Source organism: Spea bombifrons, chromosome 11, assembly GCF_027358695.1.
Source record: "Spea bombifrons isolate aSpeBom1 chromosome 11, aSpeBom1.2.pri, whole genome shotgun sequence".
Lineage (NCBI taxonomy): Eukaryota > Metazoa > Chordata > Amphibia > Anura > Pelobatidae > Spea > Spea bombifrons.
The window spans coordinates 1,684,751-1,705,027 of NC_071097.1; the positions used below are offsets into that span (position 1 = coordinate 1,684,751).

At 44.6% G+C, this 20,277-nt stretch overlaps 1 protein-coding gene across 1 annotated transcript in view; it reads left to right on the top strand.

Annotated features, from left to right (window-relative positions):
* The window catches only part of LOC128469278 (heparan-alpha-glucosaminide N-acetyltransferase-like), a 63,820-nt gene that overhangs the window by 18,671 nt on the left and 24,872 nt on the right, over nt 1-20,277 (top strand). Inside the window, exons 9-12 of the mRNA XM_053451099.1 lie at nt 10,859-10,935; nt 13,218-13,248; nt 15,760-15,920; nt 19,678-19,790. Of these exons, the coding sequence (XP_053307074.1) occupies nt 10,859-10,935; nt 13,218-13,248; nt 15,760-15,920; nt 19,678-19,790 (382 nt within the window). The remainder of the gene's footprint in view (nt 1-10,858; nt 10,936-13,217; nt 13,249-15,759; nt 15,921-19,677; nt 19,791-20,277) is intronic.

The following is a 20,277-nucleotide window of genomic DNA, read 5'->3' on the forward strand; positions in this document are numbered from 1 at the left end:
TTTCATATTTCTTTGGATATAGAACCCAAACCCAAACGAGAGACGCCGAGTCACCTTCACCAACGGAGGCTTTCAGGATCTCCTGCCACGAGCACCAGTGGAGTTATTGTGGCTTTATTGCCTATCTATGTAACTGGGCGGGGCATTTAGAAGAATAATGGGTTAATTTATAAAGCCCCTTCCTGCTGTTTCTATACACTTTTAGGGCTGTAGAACCCTGCGATCCCCTCATACCCAGCAACCATTCTGACCTCCTAGAAAAGAGGGGCATCAGGAGAAGAAAAAGGGACATCAGGGGAGGAAAGAAGGCATTAGGAGAAGAAAGAGGAGCATCGGGGAGGAGAGATGGCATTAGGAGAGGAAAGAGGGGCATCGGGGAGGAGAGATGGCATTAGGAGAGGAAAGAGGGGCATCGGGGAGGAGAGATGGCATTAGGAGAGGAAAGAGGGGCATCAAGGGAGGAAAGATGGCATTAGGAGAAGAAAGAGGGGCATCAGGGGAGGAAAGATGGCATTAGGAGAAGAAAGGGGGCATCAGGGGAGGAAAGATGGAATTAGGAGAAGAAAGAAGGGCATCAGGAGAGGAAAGATGGCATTAGGAGAGGAAAGAGGGGCATCAGGGGAGGAAAGATTGCATTAGGAGGGGAAAGAGTGGTATCAGGGGAGGAGCAAGGAAGAGCATCAGCAGAGGGGCACAGGTAGGAAAGAGGGGTATCAGGGGAGATAGGGTAGGCATCAGGGGAGGAAAGAATGGCACATAGGAGGAAAGAGGGGCATCAGGAGAAGGCACAGGGGCACATTGCAAGAAAGAGGAGCCTCAGGGGCGGGAAGAAGGGAACAGGAAAAGGGGAATGAAAGAGAGGAATCGGGGGGATAGAGGGGTATCAGCGGAGAAGAGAGGGGTACAGGAGTTTCAGAGAGGGACTGACCAAGCTAAACAGGGACACTCAGAAGGTATGGCACAGGAGCTGCATGCGGAATATTTTTTGTCCGTAATGGTTTGGCTGCTGGGTTTTTTTGCTCCGTCACGGAGTCCGCCAGCCAGCATCCGCCGGCCGTCTGCACAGGACGTCTCGTCCATAAACTCCCGCTGACACTTCGCTTAACCCTTCCCCGATCTACGCAGCACTGTACAACTTACACATAGATGCCTTCACACATACAGGCATCACAGAAACGTAGGGACTCGGCCCGTGAGCTTACAATCTAGCTTTATTTTTATACAAAGCTCCTCCTAGCACAAGCGGTGGGGTTCTGAGGGCTCGACTCATGAGCTTACAATCTAAAACAGATTAACGTTGTGGCCTCGTTTTAGATTCAGGAGCTTCCTTCACTGTATTACCCTCTACCACCTCTGCTGGAAGGCTGTTCCACTCATCTACCGGCTGTACGTTACATTAAATGCACGGGACAAAAGTACTGCTCAGCGAATACGAATCCGCCAGGAATTAGCATTTCCAGACAAATTCAGATTTATTGTGTGAGGTCAGACCCGATCCGTGCCGTCTATAAACGCACGTTCATTTCCTGCCCAACCCCCACTAATCAAACGCGCCAATCAAACGCGTACACAGAGGAATGATTCACATTAACATCTGCGCCCTCCCCACTTCATTGTCCATCTCCCTCCCCACCCTCCAGTCTCCATACCCACCTGCCCCACCAGTGTCCATACCCCTCCAGTATCCATACCCACCTGCCCCACCAGTGTCCATACCCCTCCAGTATCCATACCCACCTGCCCCACCAGTGTCCATACCCCACTTCCTTCCTCCCCCCAGTCTCCATACCCACCTGCCCCACCAGTGTCCATACCCCTCCAGTATCCATACCCACCTGCCCCACCAGTGTCCATACCCCTCCAGTATCCATACCCACCTGCCCCACCAGTGTCCATACCCCACTTCCTTCCTCCCCCCAGTCTCCATACCCACCTGCCCCACCAGTGTCCATACCCCTCCAGTATCCATACCCACCTGCCCCACCAGTGTCCATACCCCTCCAGTCTCCATACCCACCTGCCCCACCAGTGTCCATACCCCTCCCCCTCCCCCTCTAGTATCCATACCCACCTGCCCCACCAGTGTCTATACCCCACTTCCTTCCTCCCTCCAGTATCCATACCCACCTGCCCCACCAGTGTCTATACCCCACTTCCTTCCTCCCTCCAGTATCCATACCCACCTGCCCCACCAGTGTCCATACCCCTCCCCCTCCAGTATCCATACCCACCTGCCCCACCAGTGTTCATACCCCTCCAGTATCCATACCCACCTGCCCCACCAGTGTCCATCCCACCTATGCCAATACCCCTCAATGCTTGCCAGAGTCCAGCAGCATGAAGACCCCGAGTAGCCCCCAGTAGATGTAGATGAAGGATAACGTGGAGATGGCTCCTCGAGAGACCGCGAGGTCACCAACAGGTTATGGACCAATTTAGGAGGACTCGGCAGGCTTCCTGTGACAACTGCCCTGGAAACACAATGGGCTTTTGATGCGCCGGGCATTAATTAAACCTTAGTTAACGAAGCATGTCAAGACATTAACCCTTTCTAGCCCTGGCGTGTGCGTCTGCACTACAGCGAACCGGATCGGTTTATGTGAATGCCGGTAAAGAACGGAGGAGAAATATTAGAACAAGAGGTCATAACCTGAAACCAGAGGCTTACATCAGACAAGGGTGGTAGACAAGTGGAACAGCCTCCCAGCAGAAGCAGACCGGGGACAGATTAAGGTTTTACAGCAGAAAAATGATGTCTTAAGTGACTGTAGGTCACCCAACTCCTAAGGTCCTTTGACGTTAACCAGACCCCGGCCATATAATGTCCTCTCCTCTGACCTTCCTCTGTGCCCCCGGAAGTCAGAAACATTATTAAAAAAAACTACATTTTAAGTGAATTATTTCCAACCCCCCCCAAAAAAGATTAAATATTAGTTAATGGGGGTCGTGTCTGTCCACAGAGTAATGACAAACTCTTCATTTACGAGCCCGGGGGGGGGGCAATATTTTAAATGCCACCCTTTACTTCCTGGCGTTTCTGCCTCTCTCCTTCCGCCAAGACGTAGACAGCTGTATCTCGTAGAATAATTCAGCGAATGAATTCAAAGGAATGGCTCATCCCATTCATCAGGCGCTATATAAATACAAGATAATAATAATAATAAAAACTAATAAAACTATTATATGTAGCTCCTTGAAATGACCAAGGACACCTGATGCAATGTAATATCTCTATACTGACCACTCGAAGGCCCCCGCATAGGTAGAGTCCACCAAGAGTGGAGGTGTTAAAGCCCTGCTATGTGTTAAATCTTCAAATGCTCAAGAATGTCTTCACAGTTTGGATTCAGCGAACCTTGTGAGATGCCACCACCTGGTGAGCCCAGATGACTTGTATGTACTACGTTTCCCAACTGGTGTCCATCAGAGATCATTATTCTTGAATAACGTTGATTGTCCAACGCAGGTGTTAGAAGGAACCTCTTCATTCTATATTTTGTTAGAGGGAACCTCTTCATTCATCCGCTTGTGAATTTACACGTCCATAAGGGGGCTCGCGTTGTGAGCAGAGCTTCCATCTGTGAGTTATCACCCGTCGCCTCCTCGTGACTCATTGAAGAAGCTCAGAAGTTATGGCTCTTATTGACCGTAACACAGAATCGGCAGATATCTGGACTCATGCCATAAGTAGTTAAAGGTTTCTTTCCACCCTCAGAGTGATAATCATGGATACGACAACATTGTCTAGGATTGGATTTCGCACACCAGGTATCATCTATAATGATGTATTATAGGCGACTAGAGCCTCTCTTATATTTAACAAGGCACGGCTTAGAACTAATCTAGTATCTTGGAATTAGCAACAGGGGCCTGTTCTTATGATCTGCATGATTATTCCTCCCCATTGGGTTATCTCTCCTATTAAATTGCTGATGGTGCCAGTTTTTTTAGACATACGGCTCCTGAATCTAAGACGAGACCAACGACTGATTAAGGTCTTACATCAGTAAAAATGTCCCGATTAGACAGTCCGAATGGTTCCATGTTTCTATGTAACAAATAAATTAGGTAACATTCCATAGATAGAATGTAATAACAGGTTAATTTTTTTAACCCCTTTCACTCTCTAGTGAGACTGTTCCTTTAAACGAGGGACGAGGAGGCGATCCACCAATTAACGTCGCCTAACATTGAAGACGCAATCCCGAGAGCTGTAATCTTAGGTTGCTGTTAGAGTTGGGTGGAATTATTAGATCAGTGGTTATGCAGGAATAAGCGTCTGATTGAATTACCCCAAGGCCCCCGCAAGTCTTTCCCTGCCCACCCCCCGGTTGGAATAAATCAGATCTGTCAGAATTTGGGAGTAAAACTGGAAGATGAAGATGAAAAATGATGGCCAACAACCTGGTGTAGTCAAGAGGCCAACAGATCAATAATGAAACCTGATGCGTCCACCTGATGCGTTGCCTTATCTTTGAGGCCATCTCCGACCCACCCCTCTGGGCCCTAATTCATGCCCCCCCCGCGCGATCAACGTACCATCAACAAGACAGCATTTTTTTTATTGAAAACATGATGTTTTATCGCTTGGAATGACGGAATACTCAAGGATTCTAAAAAAGATTGATGGAGACCAAGCTAAGTCTAAGACGTCGGTGAGGACACAGCTACGACGATGACTTCGAGATCACGTTTTCTTGTTTTATATGAGCTTCGTAATCTTGTTATTTACAATGTTTGGACATTTCAAGGGCAAACATGTCACTTTTTTGCCAAGTGTTCTACCCGGTTGCCTCTTGAAGTGGCTAGCATGCGGAAGCTTCTGGCAGGTGACATTTCAGATACCTTGGGTCCAAGGTAGGGTCATCCTTGATTACGCCCCTTCTGAATGTTAAGATGTCCCTCCATATCTTGTCTTTCTCCCTGTGATCTATGAAGAGGTTCCTCAAAGCAAAAACTCACTGGCGTAATGACTAAACCCAAGCGTCGTGACATCGAGAACGTCATTCCAAGGATATATCAATGATATGTGTGGTCTGTGTCCATAAATACGTGTCTTTGTTGGGAGAACCCTGCCCCAACTTCCTGGAAGTGATTATAAACATAGGCTTGGTGGGTCATACAGTATAGCTCCATCATATTCAGCAGGTTCTAAGGTTTTGCCACAGAAGTTCCAGGTATCCAAATGGATTATCAGGCTTCTGAGACAGTGGTGGCCCCATGACCGAAACCATCGTCTATCATGGGATCTTCTCCTTCTGGTGGCCTTAACGAAGGTGTCAAACCTTCTACCTACTCTGTTCCTTCCCCGTTTCTTCTACCACTTTTATCGTTCTACTCCGAGTGACTGCTCATCCAGAAGGAACGAGCGCGCGGAAATCTTTATAAGCACCAAGGGCTAAATTCTCTGAAATGACTACTTCTAAGAGCCGAGGCTTGTCGTGGGTGCTGTGACCTTTTCACACCTTCGAACGAGTGTCGACTTGAACAGACGAATAACTGGGGGCAGAGGAACTGCAGAAGGAGGAGGCCAGACCCCAGACCGCGCGTGACCTGTAGCTTGTCATGTTCAATTGCCTCTCAATCCATGCTCCGGGGCACCGTGCCTCGCACATCCAAACCACCATCGTACAATGAACCTTTATTATCCAAAAAGTATGTATTCTATTAACAACCAAATGATCCTAAACAATATATCATGGATTATTAAATACCCTAAAAACATTAAGCGTCTTTATACCCTTTAAATCCCCCAAAAAGTCACCTGTATTCAAGCAGGGATTCCAGCTGTGATAAAGCACCAGTCGGGATTAGGATTTAGAATCTGCCCATTCACTCTGAGACCCCGAGAGTGGGCTAAAATCCCTGAGAATGTGTACATTCACTTCGAGCCCCCCGAGATTAGGGTAAAAAAACCCCGAGACTCAGGGGCAAACCCTGTCTGTTCCCATGTATGTGTCTCAACATGCTAATTAAGTAGAACGAGGCACGCTATGGTAGCAATAATGCTTCCTTTGCCTCCGCTTTAATTAACCACCTCAGCAAAGTAAGTGATTAGTTCCGCTAGATCTTCGTCAGGCGCGTCTGTGTAATTGCCGTATCGGGTCAAACTTTCTGCCCAGCCGACGATCCCTCTTCATGGGATGAATGTTCAAAAGGTCGGAGCGAGTCGAGCTCCTTTAGCGTAGCAGCTACCAATCCGATAGCAAATAATTACGGGCTCTGGTTATCATTGATATCTTTTTTTTTTAATCTTTAAAGCCCTAACAAATAAAAAGAATGATTTATTATATATATATTTTTTTAATTTTTGTTTTTTTTGTGTATTATTAATTGGCTCTGAGATTTCACACGGGTACCCCACAGGACAAAGCTACGTTTATGGTCACAATTCCAGTGTCGGGGATTGATGAGTATCGATCTCCAAAGGGTTAATATTACTAATGACCCAAAACGTTATGTATATACCACAAACAATGCCACCCCTAACCTAAGAGGAACCAGGGTGAGAGTTCTGCTGTTCCCACCTAGAACTGACCCTGTGGAAACTAGATACCATCTCAAATCTCATATTATGGCTGGGTTTGTCCATCTTCCTCTGGGATTTTTCACCCAAAAAATCTAAAAACCTATAAAATCCTTATAGATTTGTCTGGACTCAGTATGGGAGATGTTCCTCTAGAAGACACCTCAAAGCCAAAGTCAACAGCTGGACAATTTGACGAGCTGAGGATGCCTTCTCACGCCTTGGAAACATTGTAACAAGACCATAAAACATGGGTACAAAAAAAACTGCATGGGTGATGTTCCTCCAGAAACACCTCAAAGACCAACATCAAAAGCTGGCTGGTTTTGTAGATCTTCGTCCTACATGAGCTTGAGATGCCTTCACCACTGGAAGCTGTAAAACAGGGGGAAAGAAATGGAGATAATCCCCTTAGTGTATTGTCCATCCCATAGAAAATCCTCTGGGATTTCTAAAAAAACAATATATAAAAACCTATAAAACCCTTATGGTTTCGTCCATTCGAGCTTAACAGTGAGATGTTCTTCTAGAAGGCCAACGTCAACAGCTGGATGATGTTGTAGATCTGCTCGGCACAGGAGCTAGAGATCCCTTTACGGACGGAAACATTGTAATTGTGGAGAAGAACTTGAAACTTGGGGGGGGGGGATTGGAGAGAGACAAACCCCAAGAGGACGAAAGGATTGGGTAGGTTCTAACTCACAAATGGTCATTGGCATAAACCGTGTCTAGGTCAGGCACCCTTCCGTCTATAGTCTCTCATAGTGAAACAGGAAAAAGTTATTATTTTTTTTTTGGCCAGTCCGATCGTTGCGATTGGGCCGTGCGGTGGCCCGGCTCTAATGGATATAACGCAGGCTCCTGGAGTATTTATCTAAATGTTCTGGCTGTCACTCCCCATTGGATTGAAAGGAGAAATTAAACGCAGACATGGAGCTGCTGACAGCCCGCGAAAGCATTAGAGGGGCTGGATATTGGATGCAGAAGCTTACTTACCACTAATGCTATCTGGAATCCGTCTCTCCGGCATTGCGGCTGACATCTTCAATCAGTCTCCGAGGACCCGTTGGCCAACTTGGATTTCATTGTGTCGGAATGCACCGGGCATCTTGGCTCGACGTGCGGAGACAGACCTGTGTTTCTGTAGACATTTCGCTTCCATCCTTTGTAAATTATTACGTTTTATGGGTTAGGGTGCTAGAAAATCGGGGAGGAAAGAGGGTCGCTGGGATTTCAGGCTTTGGAAAGGACTGGCCAATTGAAACAGGAACAAATAATCATTTTTAAAATAATATTTAATTTAAGAACCTTTGGTCCATAAAACCTGTCCCTAAAGTCCCATTTATAATACTCATGCGGTATAAGCTCCTACCACCAGTGCTGGAGAGCTGTTGCATGCGTTCACTATTGCTTCTGGAGTATTTCTTGTTTCTGCTCCTAAATGATTTAACTTTGAGGATAATATGTGAAGGGAGATGAAAATTACCAAGATGTTGCATCATAGCTACCAGCTTCCATGATTTTTTGGGTCTCCAGACTGAACTGACACTGTGCGTGTGACGACAGGAAATGATGTCACAACACTGCTACAAAATGTAGGCAGAGAATGACATCACGCTATTTGCTGGGACGGATTGTTGGCAACCACGCTGTTCCGGACGTACGGAATGCGTCCTACTGTCATCTAATTGGCGGTGAACACGCGCACACCATGAGGACACGTACACACCCTTACCCCGGCCTAATTACTCCGTATTTCACTCCATCCTGTTTACCGAGCTCCCTGCGAAATCAAAAGTAAAATATTTTAGCGACACGTCGATATCATGTCATAATTTGCTGAGAAAGTGGCTTAACCTTTGTCTCTGTTGCCACGGTAACTAATGGAGGCAATAATTACCCGCCGCGTGCCATTTGCTAGCTGCGGTTAGTGGAGCCGTTAGATTGAAACGTACAACGAGGGCGAAAGTTTTTACAGCTCCTGATTAAAGAAAAGAAAAAAAAACCCGAAAGAGAAAGCACGGCCTCTGACGGAGAAGCCGACAAGATGGCCGCCGGTTTAATTTGTAAATTGCACCAAGGCGGCCTTCTGGGACGTCGAATAATGTGTCTTGATGAGCCCTTCCTACCGAATTCACCCTGAAACCTCGGGATAGAACAAGCAATTACCAATTAGCTCATCCGAGCTGGCTCCGTGCCCGATGGAAGACGGAGGAGAAGCTTCTTCCCCTCTCCAGACTCCCGGACAAGGATTAAGAAGGAGGAACATCTGGCTAAAGACGCGAGTGAAGGCTGTGACAAGTCGTAGGCCTCGTCCCATGTCTGTCATTTCATCCTTAATCGTATAGAAAGTGCACAGAACCATGTAGGAAGCTTTTTAACAAAATTCTATGGCAATAACCTATCAGAGCTTGCTATCGTGTCACATGACAATTAAGTGTTCCCAACAAAAACGATTTAATTGACCTACTGTTTTGCAGGATTTCAGCAGAAATGGCGTTTTTTATGGTGAATTTAGTTCTAAATGAGTAGATGGAGCGGCAGCTTTCATATAATTTTTGGCAACGGCCTCGGAGTTTGTGTCTCCAAGGACTCATCTTGATTAGTTCTGTCTTTGATCCGAGGGGAAGCCAAGCCGGGTCATCCCCGCCTTTGAAGATCCATCTAATCATGGTGGCTCTCCGTCTCGCTGATGTAATGTCGGATCAGAGAAAGAACCATGATTGAATGCGGCACTGAAACCATAGATCATGCGCGCCACAAGTCATTTTCTAATTTAACCTTAGGCAAATGCAAATTTTTCCCTCCATTACCCATGATCCCCAAGTTCAAACTGCATTGGAACCCTCCCTTCAGCCCAAACAGGAAGTTGTACCCCACTTCCTGTTTCTCCCCCTGTATTGGCCGCGCATCAGCCTCTAGCACCAGAGACGGTTTCTCTCTATTATCACAAATATCTTAAGGCGAGAAGGGGGGCGGGCAATTAAAACCATGTGACGGGGGCAGCAAGATGGCGGCTCCTGAACAAAAACTAGTTTGAGGAACACGCCATGCAGTGTGAACCGTATCCCGCGTTTTCACCCCCCCACAAAAAAGCCTCCATTTTAGGCAGGGACTAGGAGAAATCCGTGGCAGGTTAATGCGCAGAGTGATTTATACAGAACATATAAAAATAAATGAAACATTTGCATGCATCCCACGCTGGTAGCGGATAAAGCAGCAAAGCAGATCTGATTGAATTGTAATTACGGCAAGCGGTGGGGGGGGCAGCGATATGAGATCTCATTCTAAGTGCGCTCGTAAATCCTGCTTCCATTTCATTAGGCCTTTCAGCTAATCCCAGCCTATCAGCAAAGCCAAAACTTTACGAGCAACAAAAAATAATAATTAGAAGGGGAAATTTTGATTTTGCCAGTCAAACATTTTTAACCCCTCTATGGCGGCATGCTGGCGAGTAGACTTCTCCAAACCTCTGGGGCTCTCAGGCTCCTGTGAAGCCGCCATATAGACCTAGATCTTACTTATGGGTTGGTTGCTCCAAGGCCTTCTTGGTCAGTGTTGGTCAGTGTTCGACCCCTTGTTCCCCAAATACATGGGGGTCCACTACTTTGGGACAGCTTCCAAAAGATTGGTAATGGCCACCAGTCAAGACTTTCAAAATGAAATCCAGACTGTTGGTAATTATGTCTACCTACACCTCGAAATGGTGCATAATATATAATAATCCTCTATCTCGACGGTCTGGAATGCTCTTACAAAAGAACTTGGAATGTTTACCACATCCTACAGGTTTGAGGTTTCTACTGCTTGGTGGACATGTCCGATTCTCCTTCACCGTAATATTTTAGTTCTTCTTCAATGATTTTTGCCCAGAATTTGTACATCTTACTAGTTATATTCTTAGGAATATAAGCCATTAGACGTGGAGTCTTATAGCTAAAGGTGGTGGCCCTCCGAGTATCATTCATGAGACGGAGGAGGCAACGACTTATGTTCTCCGAGCGTCTCCTCAGACGGGGATTATGAAAGTATCGCGTATGCTTTGGGGATTTCAGTCAGCAATATTTCTTTGAAGTGTAATTATGAGGCTTTCTGATTTGTTGGGATACAGCAGGGTCAGCTCAATGCTCGCCATCAATCAACATCTTCTCGATGACAGTCTGCCCGGTTAGCGGACCTTCTGGTAATCGACAAAAAAACCCCGCACGACGTAGATCATTTTAATAAATTAATTAAGTAACGTCGAGCTGTGATCCGATATTCTTACAGTGCATGGAATCCTAGGAGGGCCTTGCTTTGGTTGGTCTTAATTTTTGAACATTTTTGCCCAAGGTTTTCCTTGACTTTGATGGTTTTCGTCAACTACGGAGGTGGTGGCTATTGGTTCTTCCAACACGCTCCATGGAACGGTAAGCAAAAAAAAAACCCTCTTATAAACGAACCCCCCCCCAAAGCCCACTCTGCATTCGAGAACCTTTTAAGCAAATCACCAATCTCCGTATTGATCCATAAGAGAAAAAAAAGGAATTAATATCGGCCACCACGTGAACGATGGGTGGAGATCTTTAACAGCAACTCTGCCTTAACTTCATAAAAGCCACTTCGACAAATCAGCAGGACAATATTGATCTGGAAATAAGCAAGAGATTGCTAAATGTATTTTCTTTGGGGCGCTGACGGACCATTACGGTCTGGATCGCAAATTCATCTGCTTAACCCCTGCCATTCGCGGCCAATCGGTAACATTGTTTACTCAAAATCAAGACACAACTTACCTAAAGAGTCAAAAAAAAAATAACAAAATAAATCATTCTAATTCAAAGTTTGAAAAGTTGGGACTTGGGACGGCGAAAAGATCTCTTTTTCAAACTTTGCACCAGCGTTAGTTTTTTATTTTATTAATTTATTTAATTTTTTTACTATTTTTTTTTATGTATTTTTTTTTTTTACTGTTTAAGTAAGTTGTGCATACAATATGTTTTAATTTTTGTGTTACAATTACCAATTTGTTTTGTAAAAAATTTTATTCCTAACTTATTCACCTAATTTGATCCTAATATTTGATCCTAATATTTGATCCTAAAAAATAATTATAATAAAATTAAATGATATAAATTACCGTATTTGCTCGATTATAAGACGACCCTGATTATAAGACGACCCCCCAAAATCTGAATATTAACTTAGGAAAAAAAGAAAAAGCCTGAATATAAGACGACCCTAAAGGAAAAAAGTTTTACTAGTAAATGTTAATTCATGTAAACTATTTTTTTTAATAAAAGCTATGATTGAGAAAAATATTTTTTTTTTGTTTTTATTTCTTTTATATTTTCTATTGTATTTTCCAACCTGTCCCCCAGTTACGCACATCTGCCCCCAGGCTTGCCACACCAATATGGCACTGTGGCCCATGATATGCCTTTTAACCCTCTATATGCCACTGTGCCCCATGGTATGCCTTTTGACCCCCTATGTGCCACTCTGCCTCCAGAAATGCCTTATACCCCTATATCCCATTCTGGCATTTAGGGGGTTAAAATGCATATTATGGGGCAGAGTGGCATATAGGGAGGTATAAGGCATTCCAGGAGGCAGAGTGGCATTAAGGGAGTTAAAAGGCATTATATAGAGCACTCTGCCTCCAGAAATGCCTTATACCCCTATATGCCACTCTGGCATTTAGGGGGTTAAAAGGCATATTATGGGGCAGAGTGGCATATAGGGAGGTATAAGGCATTTCAGGAGGCAGAGTGCACTATTAAATGCCCCCTTAACGCCACTCTGCCTCCTGAAATGCCTTATACCTCCCTATATGCCACTCTGCCCCATAATATGCCTTTTAACCCCCTAAGTGCCAGAGTGGCATATAGGGGTGTAAGGCATTCCAGAAATGCCCTACACACACACACACACACACACACACACACACACACACACTTACTTACTTACCGGTGCTTCCAATTTCCTGGTGTATTGCCGGGGCAGCGGGTTGACGTCTCATTCCGCGGCAGCCGGAAGGAGGTGGAGTTGGCAGCGGGGGTTTGTATGCGTCCGTCGCAAATACCTTCCCCGGCTGTCAGAGATCAGGAACTCTGGAACAATGATCTCTGACAGTCGGGGAAGGTATTTGCGACGGACGCATACAAACCCCCGCTGCCAACTTCACCTCCGGAAGCACCGGTAAGTGTGTGTGTGTGGGGGGGGCGACGACAGGAGGATCCAGGTCCCCTGCAGCGGTGCGGGGGATCTGGATCTTAGTCTCCTAATCAGACCTCTATTTGAGGTCTGATTAGAAGACGACCCCGATTATAAGACGAGGGGTATTTTTCAGAGCATTTGCTCTGAAAAAAACCTCGTCTTATAATCGAGCAAATACGGTATATTTAATAAATAAAATTAATATTCAATATTTGTAATTATTAATTGTTAGATATTTTCCCCCCTTTTTTAAATTTAATTTATTTAATTGAAGGCTCAATATTCCAACTAACACGTCACGGAAAGGGTTAAGACCTATAGCTTTGTGCTTTTTCCTATTGGATAATAAAGCACTATTTTTAGGTTCACCCAAATTGAAGGGATTTTATTAGCAGGGGCCGACATTTACCTACATATTGTCAGTACCGATTTTAATAATTTGGGGAATTTTAGCACATTTTAGCTTATTTTTCTCCAATTTTCTACGTTTCAGGATTAACAGTGGCGGATTTGGTTATGCCTTGGTAAGTATTTCCTTTTTTTCTCTTTTTGTTACTATTTTTCATTTATCAATGTCAATTTTCACAGAAACTGGAAATGTTCCATTATGTTGTCTTCCTTTACAGGGTAGCACTTTCCTAAAATATTAAAATCTATTTGCTTCTAAAATAAATGTTTCATGTGTCTGTGTGAACCTACACAGGAGAAATATTAAATTCAAATTTTCTTTAATTTTTATTTTATTTTAATTTATTTTAATCATTTTATTTATTTTTTATTTTAATCATTTTAATGTATTTTATATGTTGTGATTCAGACTTTAATATACCATTCAATAAGGGTCCATTTAGTTTCTTGCAAAAAAAATACTAAATTACACTAAATGTGGCTGGAGAGGACTATTTTGGCTTGTCACATGACCCCAGAGTTCCCACACCACGCTATGCTGTTGCTTTATGGCAGAGCTTATGTGGTCCTTTATAAGTCAAATGGTCCTCCTAGGATTCAGACCCCAGCAAGTAGGTGATGAAAATTAGCTCCTTATGCTTCTGAAAATATAAGTCATGAAGAAGAAGAAGAAGAAGAATATGGTAGGATGTCCTCTTTGGAACATTGATTACTTGGGTCTTCAGGAATCACAAGGAGTCAGAAGAAATTTGGAAACTGGCTGTTAATGACTGATGGAGTAAGGAAGACTTTTCAGATAGGAAGCCTGGCATGCGTCATTGACTCTTATCTGATGTCAAAATCTATTGGTCGCTTGGGTTTAAATTAACTTCCCGTCATTAAACTCTTTATCTACATTTTGGTCATAACTCCCCAGCACCTTTTCTCAGGCAAACCTTTGTTGTATAATATTGCTTCCTGAAACAACCACTGATAAATAGACTCTTTCTCTTATGAGGTCAACAGGAGCTGACCTAGAAAGTAGATAAGGACTCCTGACTACCAGACAGGAACATGTTTATGGCCAGGCTTCCTGGTGTAAGGTGTCTAAGGTTCAGAGATGGATTGAGGAAGACTTCCAGAAGACCTTGCATGCCAACATAAACATCTACTGCATATATAGACAGAACTCGAATTATGGTGTCTAATTTATTGACTCGTAAGGATGTCCTCGTCCAGGTCTCTAAATCCAAGGCGACTCCTAAATTCTTTCATTGCTCATCAAAATGACCCATATCAAACCTTCATTAACAAAATGAATATTAAATATATGTAAACATATGTAGTGATGTATCATATTACCCATCTTTGAAGGCCAGAGGCCCCTACCATCTAGTTGAGGTCTTCTCCTCAAGTCATATCTCGGTCTTCTCACCAAGTTACTGCATAATCCAGTAGACACAAGGAAGACCAAGACCTTATCCAGAAAACCATTGGTTTAACTCAACTGAATTAATCGGGACTCATTGTGCAGAAACCACTTTCATCTCAACGAGGTCTAATTACAGGAGCTCAGCTCCTAAAAAACCTAAAGACTCGAAATTACCGCCGGATATCCCCCAAGTTCACCATGTTGGCCAGCGTTCAGTGGAATTTCCGCACGTCTTAGTAAAGAACCCAGATGAGCTTGGATCCCATAGTTGGGTTGACATGTTTAATAATGATGACGCCAAGATCATAATTTGAATTAGCTAGTTCACGTTGTTCTTCAAAGAGCGTGTTTCCTCCCCAAAAATGTATTGTATCATTAAGTATCTAAAAATAATTACGCAAAACTCATGTTACCCGAGAACGTATTCACACCGCATAGGGAAGGTTAGAAGCGCGTGTGTATTGAAGCAGACACAAAGAGGTTAAATAAATTCTAGATTACATTGAGGTAAGCAAGTTTCTAAACCGGCCTCTAATGCGCGCCTGGATGTTAATGGGTTGTAAAGTGGGTAATACGTTTCCTACTGACCCATTCAATCAAAAGCAATCACATTATTGACTTAATTCTGTTTATTGTATAACCGCAATCATACTGAGAGGGCTCATCCTTTTGTGTCATGTTTGTTAGTGGTCATTAAGACAGAAGATGAAAGCTCGGCATTTTTTGGCCCCCCTTAGTATATTTGGAGCCGCTTTTTCTCCTTTCATGAAGCCTTTGGGGCTTGGGATTTCCATGTGGTCAGGGAATAACCCCCCACCCCAAAAAAAACCAATGCTTTCCTCTCTTCCATTGGATAGACATAGGGCCCTAGACTTCTCATTATGTTACACTCTATGAAAACAACCTATCATTGCCTGCTTTTTTGTCACATGACAATTAATTGTTCCCGGCAGATATTCAATTAATGGTGAGGGAATGTGGGATCTAGATGATTTAATTTGTCTAAAAATAACAGTTTGTTGCCAACATTCTATGGTGGAACCGGCGTGACATCATGTTCCTCGGTGCGGACAGCTGGTCAGTGAGGAACACACAAGTGCCCCTTTGAGACCGTCCTAAATTTGGGGAACTTTTTGTATAGGAGTTAACTCTAATATTGCCTCCCCCAAATCCCTTCTCTCTACTGGTACAGTGACATGCGACTTCTGTCTTCTAGGTTTGTCTTCATCATCGGGACATCGATAGCACTGGCTTTCAACTCTTTGTTAAAGAAAGGGGTCAAGCGTGTCCAGCTCTTGCGCAAGATGGTCTGGAGAACCTGTGTTCTCATGGCCATTGGTGTCTTCTTCTTAAATTATGGACCAGCTGATGGACCATGTAAGCAACCACTCTTCCATATTTGTTTGATTCAGGTCCCAGTAGTGGACCAGCAGGAACCTGTTTTGGGGGCATATGTGCAAAAATTGCTCTTCTCCTTGGGCTTTGTTGGGATCAGAAGATCCAATTCCACCACAGACCTTCTGTCTCCTCACGGCTGCCTCACATGCTTCTCATGCTGCTTGTGAAGGAGCCAGGTTAAATTGACAGCAGGAGACACAAGCCCAAGGCGTAGAGAGTGACCCCTCTTTCTTTGGGACTCAGGGCACAACTTTTGGGACCATCATGGTGGTAAATCATAGTCCACAGAACAACTCATCGCCATGTTGGCAATGCAAGAGAGCGCTCCCCATATTAAATCTAATAAAGACATAAGCCCTCCGTGCTGATGCAGGGAAGGAGAGCGTTTGCATTGAGATCTGGACACGTATGATTGCATGGCCTCGCGAAGTGAAGAGAGTTCATTGACGAGTCCGGAGGCAGCTCCGCGATAATTAACTTTTGTTATGGAGGGCGATACTTTTAGCAACATAAATGAATTCCGCAGGCTTTTAAGAACATTGACTTTTGGGAAAGGATGAGTTCATGGGCCAAGCCTTTCAAGAGCTTCGACGCTAGGACCTTCTTGAAATTATATTTCTTCTACAGGAGAAGCGCGGTGTCGATTTTGTAGAGGGTGGCAGAGAGATGGCGCCCGTTTCTCCTGCTGTAAAGACTCAAACCTTAATCAGTCGTTGGTCTCGTCTTCAGGAGCCATATGCCTATGCCATGCGTGTTTAATACCCTCACTGTATTACCCTCTACCACTTCTGCTAGGAGGATGTTCCACTGATCCACCACCCTCATGATGTTTTATTAAACCACCACCCTACAGCAAAAGAAAGCCCTATATGTATGGATATTTTAGGGACCTTATTTTGTAAGGGATTCTCCACATGGCAAACTATTACCCCACCAGTGCTGCGCATGTGCCCCCCCTGGTCTGGCCAAGATGTCTTCTCCTGCGCATCTCTCCCGTTAGCTCGTCTCTCACACAATCCCTGGGATATTAGAGCGCTTCATTTGCAGAAACTCACAGATTAGAGGGCATTAGTCTCGTGAGTGTCCGGAGTGCATCGGGAAGATGTTATTGCTAATGTATTTACTGTAACATTCACTCACTTTCGCTCTGACGTTTAATGATTTCTCTTTTTATTATTCTCCTTTTTTTCCTGCACTCAGAGCTCTGCTGACATTTAACGCATTGTTGCCAACATTCTACGGTGGAATGTTCTGCCCACCTTCTGGGTAATCTTCACGACATCGTGTTCCTCCCTCGCTGGGGACAGTCGGTCAGCGACTAACGGCTCGGCGCGGCCTCCATTATATAAATGGGACCGTTGAGGAGATTAGAGAGCTCCCTTGTCACCATTCATTCCCATTCCGCAGGGGCACCCCAGGGGGGCCTGATCGCGAAAGATGGCGATGGGCCCCCAATTTTGCAGTGACCTCCCCCTGGACCTGCCGTCCTAAGCCAGAACATGCCATGGATTTTTAACTTCCTGCCTGGCTGTTTCCTCATAATGGCTCCCCCGGACCATAAAAGGGTCATTTTCTTTTAAAGGGTGTGGTCAGAGCTGTGGGTGGGGCGGGGCTTTTTGTGTAACTGGGTGGGGCATTTAGAAGAAGAATAATGGGTTTTCTTCCCTCCTGTTTCTATACACATAATTGGGGCTTTTAGGGCTGTAGAACCCTGGGGAGGAAAGAGGAGAGGTAAGAAGGGCACAGGGGAGGTAAGAGGGGAATCATGGGAGCAAAGAGGGGCATCAGGGGAGGAGAGACTGTCACAAGGAAGGAAAGAGGGTCATCAGGAGAGGTAATAGGGGCACAGCGGAGGAGATTGGGGCACAGGGGAGGAAAGAGGGGCACCAGGAGAGGTAAGAGGGGCACAATGGAGGAGAAAAGGGCACAGGGGAAGAAAGAGAGAGGCATCAGGAGAGGTAAGAGGGGCACAATGGAGGAGAAAAGGGCACAGGGGAAGAAAGAGGGGCCTCAAGAGAGGTAAGGGGGCACAATAGAGGAGGTAGGGGCACAGGGGAGGAAAGAGAGGCACCAGAGGATACCCCTCCAGGTTTCAGGCTGAGACATCACTAGCCATAATCTGAAATATACTGATTTCGATCCCGTATCACCCGGATCGCTTTGAATTTTGTTTTTCATGGAAGTGATCATCAGACAGAAGGAGAGGGGTACACAGGGGAGGAAAGAGGGACTGGTCAAACTAAAGAGAGACACTTGGCAGGTATGAACACGCTGTGTCTCCATTCCCTGCCTCGACAGCTGCCCACAAAACTTTCAGAATTTAGTTTTCTTCCATTTTTTAATTTGGTTCTGGGTACCTCGCCCCCCCCTCTGCGATACGTTTAACCCCTCGTTAGGCAGCTCTTTGAATTACGCCGAATGTGCAAAACGGGAACTTTATTTCCATAAATATTGACAAGATGTCGATGCCTGCCGGGGGGGGGGGGCATTTCTGCCGTAATTGCATATAAATAATACAATCTCGTTAATCCAATGCAATAAAACATCGTGCTGCCAGTCAGGGGCCCCGGCATCAGACAATTTCTTAATGGCGGCCCCTATCGACTTATAATACGCAAAGATCGGCCGCTTGCATATCGAACAAACTCTAGAAGCCAGTTTTTTTTAAATACATTTTCATTTTTAAAAATTTAATTATTTTTTTATTTTTTGGCCACAATTTTTGAAAATATTCCCTAAAATTCAGTGCTGTCCTAAGGGCCCGATATACTAAATTGTACTAAATATGTAACTTCCTTGGGAGCACAGAATAATATTTCGAATTTTTTCGACTATTCCATTAAGACTCACAGGGTTTGGTTTTTTTTCCTATCTGGACCTAAAATGTTATTTTTTTATGGGGCAAAATGTCAATTTTCATGCTCAAAATGATTTTTGACATTTACAGAGATTCATTGGAAACCTTCTTCCTAATTAAAATCTATGTTTTTTTTGGGGGGGGGGAATTCTACCCCTTATTTTAATTTTATTATGATTATTATTTACAAAATGATTAATATTAATATATTAAATATAGATTAATATTTATATATTATTATAGAAAAATAAACATTATCTAAATCTATGATTTTATTTTGTATAAGTGCACGAGGGATTAATTCCATATGTGCCGAGTGTCCCTGTTCAGTTAGTCCAGTCCCTCTCCCATATCCCCGATGCCTCTTTCCTCTCCTGAATTTTAACCCCTTGAATGTCTCCTTACACATAATCCCGTTCCTGAAAGAATATTTAAATGCCCGGGTTTCAGACGCGGAATCGATTCGTATTTTGCTTTTAATGGAGGAGACCGCCGGACATATGACGCAATCCATGTCAGCAGAAGCTCCTGAGCGCGCAACACGCCATGGACACGGAGCCGCTCCGACTAACATGAAAAGGAATGAATTAACAGAAAACACGCAGATCCATTAACGGGAGCATTAAAGGGAAAAGCGCGTTACCCCCTACATGACACAAATCCTATACCCCGCGGGACTGGGGGGTACATGAAAGCCCCGGTAATAGCTTATTTAACTCTTTCCTGCACAGCTCTGTATACAATAATATACCCCCTCTAAGACGAGACCAACGACTCTTTACAGCAGGAGAAAGGGCCCAATGGGGCCGACCTGCTGGTATTCTCTATATTTTTATCCCGCATTAATTCTCATTGGTCGGTTTTACGCTCTCCCCGCAGTGTCCTGGCGTTGGGCTCGGATACCAGGCGTCCTCCAGAGACTGGGCTTCACCTACCTCGTGGTGGCGCTCATGCACGCGCACTTCAGTCTGCCGAACCTAGACGGGGGGGAGGTGAGTTGGCGTAACCCCCGCTAGATGCGGCTTTGAGTGGATTTACCAATCTGTGTACAGCGCTACAGAACATGATGGCGCTATATAAAACAATACATAACGATAGTATTTATTTTCGTTTATTAATTGTTATTTCCTCCCCTTGCCCTGCGGAACGCCATGCCACGTTGCCAATCATGCGCCATCAAACACGCTCAGGTTTTCCTGCTGGGGGATCCCGGAGCATTGGTGGGTTTGAGAAGGGGACGCATTTAATCGCAGCGCCTCCGCGTTCACTAAGGGACGTCTTGGGGTCGGTGCCAAATCGACGATGTGAATTAATTGAGCGTCCTCTGAGCTACACGGAGGAGACGAGTGATTTTCTACAACGCCGCGCTTGCCAAAGAAAGCTGCCGCTTCTTAAATTACCAAACTGTGATAAAATGAAAAAATATATATATATATTCAAGAAGTCTGCCAGTACAGGGGGAAGGCATTTTACCTCACA